The 7,755-nt window shown below is 30.6% G+C and overlaps 1 protein-coding gene across 1 annotated transcript; it reads right to left on the bottom strand.

Annotated features, from left to right (window-relative positions):
- Positions 1-4,634: 4,634 nt before the first annotated feature.
- On the bottom strand, positions 4,635-5,450 carry LOC139841657 (uncharacterized). Its single transcript, XM_071831864.1, has one exon. The coding sequence runs from the start codon at positions 5,448-5,450 to the stop codon at positions 4,635-4,637; it is 816 nt and encodes a 271-aa protein (XP_071687965.1).
- Between the last annotated feature and the right edge of the window lie 2,305 nt (positions 5,451-7,755).

A 7,755-nucleotide genomic window follows, 5' to 3' on the forward strand; every position in this document is an offset into this window, starting at 1 on the left:
TTCAAAAGTGTGTGAATACATATTAAAACACTACATGTATATACATTTTAACTGAGTCGTTAAGTCATCGTTAGTCGTTACATGTAAATGTTGTTTTGAAACCTTTAGGTTAACGATCTTGTTGAATGTTGTTAACCCATTGTTTATTATAACAAATGAGATGTTAAATTGTTATATTATCATGATATTATGATATATAATATATCTTAGTATGATATATATACAGTTAAATGTCGTTACAACGATAATCGTTACATATATGTCTCGTTTCGAAATCATTAAGTTAGTAGTCTTATTTTTACATATGTATTTCATTGTTAATACACTTAATAATATATTTACTTATCATTTAACATAACTAACCAAGTGTATTCAATATCTTAATATGATTCATATGTACCTAGTAAGACGTTGTTATAACGATAATCGTTATATATATCGTTTTCGAGTTTCTTAAATTAATAGTCTCATTTTTTATGTATATAACTCATTGTTAAAATACCTAATGAGATACATACTTATAATAAAATCATGTTAACTATATATATAACCATATATATGTCATCGTATAGTTTTTACAAGTTTTAACGTTCGTGAATCACCGGTCAACTTGGGTGGTCAATTGTCTATATGAAACCTATTTCAATTAATCAAGTCTTAACAAGTTTGATTGCTTAACATGTTGGAAACACTTAATCATGTAAATAACAAATTTATTTAATATATATATAAACATGGAAAAGTTCGGGTCACTACAAAATGAGCTGGAATGGGGTTCTATATTTTAGTAAACTTCTTTTAAATAAAAAAAAATTGATCATCCTAGCTGCTATTGTCGGCCATCCTCAAGCTTTATTTATTCCACATATTTTATTTCGTACGCCGTATTATTCTATATTTGTTCCCATTATCACATGCTTTACATAAATCATCATCATTCTAATTGATAAAAAAAAATCGGTGGGATTCCTTTTCCTTTGAGTTTGTTGGCCATCATACAAAAGAAACACTAATTAAAAGCTTTCAATGATAGCATGCCCCTTTATCTTTACGTACCCTCAAATAATGGTGTGGAGGGTTTTCAGTTTTCAAATAAAAATTACGAGTTGATCAAGTTGCAATCGTGACTCATCAACCTTTTTCCTTTGACTATAAACATAACTTGACAAGTGAGTTTCGGAATATATATATAGCAAGTGAATGGCAGTAGCAACCAAACATTAGTGACGGTTGTGGTTTAAAAGGTGGTGGTTTGATTGTCGAGTATTCAACAAGGAAGAAGGTGGAAGTGATGGTGGTTCAAGGTAGTTCTAGGGTGGTTCGTGGTTTGGTTTCTCCTTGGTTCAAAAAGAAATAATCATAAAAATGGCCTGGTTCAGTTGATCATAGAAGGTATCGACTCATCATCAATTTCGTATCATAATCATCTTTTTATTATTTAAAACACCAATCTCTTAAGAGTAACATAGCAATATCATCTTGATTTATAACAGAAGATGAAATAGAAACTGAAGCGATTTATAAAGGTTGTGGTTTGCGAATGTTTGAACAGAAAGATAATGTGTAGTTGTTTGATTGAAATCGAAGTAGGAAGTAGGATTGAGAGAGAATGGATGAGAGATTGAGGTGGTGGTTAGTTGTTGCAGTCGGGCAGATTACTTGTGGTTTATGGTGACTATTAATTGAACAACGAGTAGTTGGTGATGGCAGCCCGATGGTGGATCAATGATGCGAGAAAGAGAAATAGATAAATAGTTTTCATTTGATTTTTTTTTTTTTTTGCCTTTCACTCGAATTACACTAGCAAGGGATTACATAAAGGTTAACAGCTACAGTTACAACTAGTTAACTAATTTAATCGTTTGTTTGATAGCTTGATTCTCTCGACAAAAATCATCCTGTCAGAAATAAGTAAATAAAGATGATATCTACCCCTAACAGATTTTGTTTGCATTCTGATGAATTCGTACTGAATATCAATTTAGTAGACAAATTTAATAGTGGGAAAATTGACTGGAAACAGATCTTGTACCTGTGTGATCGTTGTTATAATTAATTTAGTATTAATAATAATTACTAAGCACATTATATTATTAATAATAATAATAATAATAATGAATAGTAGTGATACAAAAATCATAAAATTGACAATTTTAATAAGTTTACTAATAATAATACTACTTATATTAATATTAATAATATAACAACTTATACCTATCAAATTTCATATCTATATATAATATATTAATAATACAAATAATAATATTAATATCCATATTAATAATAAGATTAAAAATAATAATGTTGATGTAACTCTATATTTGAAATTGTATTTATATTTAATATATTACTTTTACACATGTCATTTTTAATGTATATATATATATGTAATAACTTTTTCTGAATATTTAATATTTATTCATTTTATATATATTTTCACATATTTATGTACAAACAATTGTTCGTGAATCGTCGGGAGTAGTCAAAGGGTATTTGAATATATGAACACAGTTCTAAAATTTTCGAGACTTAACATTACAGACTTTGCTTATCGTGTCGATTATAGATTAAGATTAAAGTTTAAATTTGGTCAGAAATTTCCAGGTCGTCACAGTTGTAGCCATAATGTGCAGCAGGTTCCGATGGCTTTAAGGGTTTTGGGTTTGTTTGTCTTGCAGTTGTAGCATAATAGTAAATAATAGCAGCAGGTTTACCATAGTTTTTCTTGGGTGTTTGTGGATTTGGTTGTAACAGAAAATGATGGTGATTTGGTTGGAACATGAATGGAAGTAGCAGTATAACAAAGAGTGGGTCGTGATGGTGATTTTTGGTAATCATGGAAACATAAGTCGAAATAAAACTGTAGTAGAGACAAACAAGCATAGATCAACAGTAGCTATATGGTGGTGATGGTTGTCTTGAACCAGAACAGAATATAGTAGCAGTTTCGATGGGTTGTAGGTGGTCATCTAGTGGTGGTGATACGGGTGTTCTTGAAGTGGTTGTTTGAAGGCTTCATACATGAACAAAATCGAGTAATAGTTGTGGATAAAAGGTGTTGACTTGACAATAGAAAACAGAAAATAGTAGTATAATCTTCTAACCAGAAGTGTTCTTAGTGGCGATGGTATTCGTCAAGACAATAGAAACAAAGAGTGTTTGATCTCCGATAGTTATGGTACTCAACAAGAGTAATCGCAGCAGTAGCAGTTTGGGTTCTTATTTTATGAAGGCATTGGTAGATGCTGATAAAGATACATATATGTATATGAGTATATATATAAATAAAGATGGTGGATGTGGGGTTTTGTATATTCTCAATCAAAAAGAAAACAACAAACTGGTGTTTGTCGATTTGGAAAGAGTTGATTTTTGGGTGATATTCTTGGATACCAAATGATTAATGAAAAGTAGGATAAATGAGTTGGTTCATTCATTGTATTGTATATGTATATTATATATATATATATATATATATATATATATATATATATATATATATATATATATATATATATATATATATATATATATATATATATATATATATATAGATGGGTGGAAGTAAACAAAGGAAGGAGTAAAATAATCATACTCTCAATTACGTAAAAATGAAATAGCCACATGATTTGTTTGGGGTGGGGCTCGACTAGTTACTCAAAAGGAATCGAGGAAGTAATTAGAAGGAGAGGAAAACAATAGTCTACATGCATGTATGGTTTATAATGTTGGAATTTAAAAAGCAAACTTAAAATAATAGTGTTTGTATGCGTTAGTTTTTGTTTACTCAGTGGGCTACAAGTAAAAAGAAGATTACAAGAATCAATATCTATATCAATCAATCTATAAAATTTTAGTGTGAAAATAATATATTATAATAGTTAAAGTGTGATAATACAGTTTTAATTGAGTACACTAATGAATTTACATAATCAATATACAAATTTACGTTCATGTAAAGTATTATATATCTAATACTTTTTTAAAGTTTTCAATTAATATAACTATATATTATATATACATATCTATATACACATAAATGTTCGTGAATCGTCGAGCACATTCAAAGGGTAATTGATTACATGAATATAGTTCCACAACTTGCTGAGACTCAACATTACAGACTTTGCTTATCGTGTCGAAATCATATAAAGATTAAGTTTAAATTTGGTCAGAAATTTCCGGGTTGTCACAATTATCATGTATTCTTGAGTGCTATGGACATTGTAAGTACTTATTGGTTGTTGGTTTGTTACCTTTACTTTTTGGATTACAATCAATTGTATGCGTTTATTGTTAACTTACTTACTGTGTAACCGCACAGATGCAGAATACATCCGTACGAATACAAGTGCAACATCACGGTTACAAGTGCAGACCCTATTTAATGATGATTTCAGGTTCATTTTTTGGGTTACGAACCTTCACATAACCCTAGGCGTATTTTTTTTAAAAGCAATAAGATGATTTATTATAACTTGATAAAGAGTACAAATGGATGCCAATCAAAACTAATAGTAACCACACCACCTCACATGTACAATGCTAAGCTAAATAGAATACAAGGAAAATCAACTCGATTCCTATCTAGAAAAAATGATCCATATGCTGAGGTAGCAATAATCAATAATAGGTTATTTGATTGTTAGATACGAACGTGGACTCAATAACCATGTACACCAATCAAGCTTTGAGTCTTTTAAACGATGTGAAATATAATCAAAACTTAGGACTTGAATCTCGCTCACCAACGATGGAATACACAAAAATATTTTCTTGAAGATCTTCAAATTTCTATTCTTCCATAATACGTACCCACAAATCCACTCTACACCTTGCCAAATCTTCATTCCTAATTCCGAATAGTTTTGACTCAATGATCCCGCAAATGTTTCATTAATACTCACGTTCACATATGGACCTAACCCCCACCACTTATAAACTCTTGACCACACTTCGTATGCAATTTTGTAGAAAATTAAAGCGTGATTAATAGTCTCAATGTCGTCGTCACAAATAGGGCATCTCACCGAGTGTAAGTCAAAGCCTCTTTTGTCCAATTCCATTAAAACCAGTAAACTTTTCTTGCACGTTCTACAAATGAATACCTCAACATTCTCTGGTACTAGCGAATTTCTTTTTGTTTCGGGTTGAGATTTCTCACCTTCAAGCACTTTTCCAATGATTAATTGATTGAGCTTTTTCATCGTGAAAACCCCATTCGAAGCCATAGTCCACTTCCATGCATCACTATTGTTTGAATCTCCAACGTGAGAATTCAACAGCTCAGCTAAAGAAACTAACTCACTTTTTGTTCTCCCCCTAGGTTCTCTAGACCACATCCAAATAAAAACGCACCTGCCGTCTTGCCAAGAAACTCTATCTTTGATCATTATGTCTTTGTTTTGTTCTAATTGAAAAAGTCTTTTGAATTTATCACGCAGAGGCATATCGTTGATCCAAAATTCAGTCCAGAATGCTGTTGTTGAGCCATCACCGACTGTTTTTTAAATAGAACTGCTGAATTAGATCCCGAGATTAGATAGCGAATGACCTGTGAGACGACCCGTCTGTGACGACCCGGAGATTTCCGACCAAATTTAAACTTAATTCGTATTTGATTTCGACACGATGAGCAAAGTCAGTAATGTTGAGTAACAAAGTTGTAAACTATATGCATAATATCATTTGACCTTTGATCATTTTCGACGATTCACGAACAACTATTTGTAAATAGATATGTATATATATATATATATAAAAGATAATTGAAAATATAATTTGAAATAATATACGATTTAATTGTTAGAACTAAACATGTATTGTTGAAACTTTACAATATATTAATATTAGTTATTGTGTAGTTTTCCTTATAGTATGATTGGTTATAATTGTTGTGATATGTGAATGCGCTTTTACTGCTAACATTGTTTTATGTTGATATCTATAATTATGCATGTGTAATTACTTTTGTGATTTGTACAATTTATATTCGGCATATAAGTTCATATAGATATCACGGATTTCTTGTTGTTGTTTTGTTTGTTATCTTCACGTGAACACGAATAGGCAACAATACATGTATGATAGTTGTAAAGGCATTTCCAATTATAAATATAAACACCATCATTTGATTATTCGAGTCCATATATCAACAAAACACACCAACCTTTATTTCTCTTCTTTTGACAAATGACCAAACCCTTTTGCTGTAATTAATTATGTTCGAAACCAACTATCTCATATGCAATATACATATTCATATATGCAGAAGATATATATGTATATATATATATATATGTATATATATATATATATATATGTATATATATATATGTGTATATATATATATGTATATATATGTATATATATATATATATATATGTATATATATATATATATATATATATATATACAAAGTCCAATGGTAATTATGGAAAGCATTCTACAATAATAATCGATATATGCTAACTGTAATATAGCATGTTATATGCAAGTTGCGATATAGATTGATTACATCCAAATTACATAAATCAGTGGAATGATGAGTCATCCGTGTCATCCTAATCAATGTGACATCCGTGATAAAATTATTAAGGTGATTATTTACTCCGTGTGAATTCATGAATTCAATTATGAGAATACTGTGTGTTTTAATATAACACTAACTAAATTACTTATATTTTATATATAAAAAGAACGTGCATGATATAGACGTACACACACAGTACCCATTTTCTTTTAACATCTTGTGATCCATTGACATTTAATTGTGTTGTGCTACTGCTTTATGAAACCCACTTGAGTTACTATTATTTTTTTTTTCTTTTTCTTGTTCAACTTGCTAGAGCCATCTTCTCCACCTTCCATCACCAATTTAAACCATTACAACTCTTGACTTCTATCACCACCATAGAACCACTTCACCACCTTAATCACCACCGCCTTGCAACCTCTATTATACTACTGCTACAGCCACTTTAACAAGAGGCTGCTGTAATTACGGTTACAGCTGCAGCAATGAACTGCCCTTTTCAGCTGCTCGTCAGGTTAACAACCCAACCCAAAACATTTTTTTAAATTTTAATCCATGTTCGTTAACTTCTGTACGCTATTACTTCACTGGTTCCATTTTGATTACTAACCCTCAAACATCACAAGATCACCATTAGGACATCACCATCGAACAACACCAACCATAAACAAATTACTGTTGTTTATATTTCTAACACCTGCTACAGCCTCCTACTGTCCGACTGCAAATGCAGTTGCTGCTGTACGCCTTTCCTGTCTTCACTAACGATTACTTCATGTTTCATTCGAAGACCTTCACCATCATTATACCTGCAACATAACCAAACATATTGCAACTATTGTGGTACGTTTTCTATTTCTGATTGGAACAAAATATCAAACTATCCTTAGTCACCATCATCTATATCTATCATCATTAACAATAACTAACAAGAACCATAACAAAAATCCATTACCCGATCACTGTTCTGTTTCGATCTTCAACCAAAACCGATCACTTCAACGAACTCTTAATTGCTGCTGCTACAACCTGTTTAAGTTCGTAAAGCACCACTAACCCTCATCATTTTTTTCAATTTCCATCATCAAAACACCAAGAACATCATAAATTATTGATATTACTCTACCAAATAATTATACAGAAATTATACAGGGATAAAAAAGAAATTAAGAGAATACTAGTGAATCAATTACATACTTAATTAATTAAGGAACCAATTT

This window comes from Rutidosis leptorrhynchoides, chromosome 4 (genome assembly GCF_046630445.1).
Source record: "Rutidosis leptorrhynchoides isolate AG116_Rl617_1_P2 chromosome 4, CSIRO_AGI_Rlap_v1, whole genome shotgun sequence".
Taxonomy (NCBI): domain Eukaryota; kingdom Viridiplantae; phylum Streptophyta; class Magnoliopsida; order Asterales; family Asteraceae; genus Rutidosis; species Rutidosis leptorrhynchoides.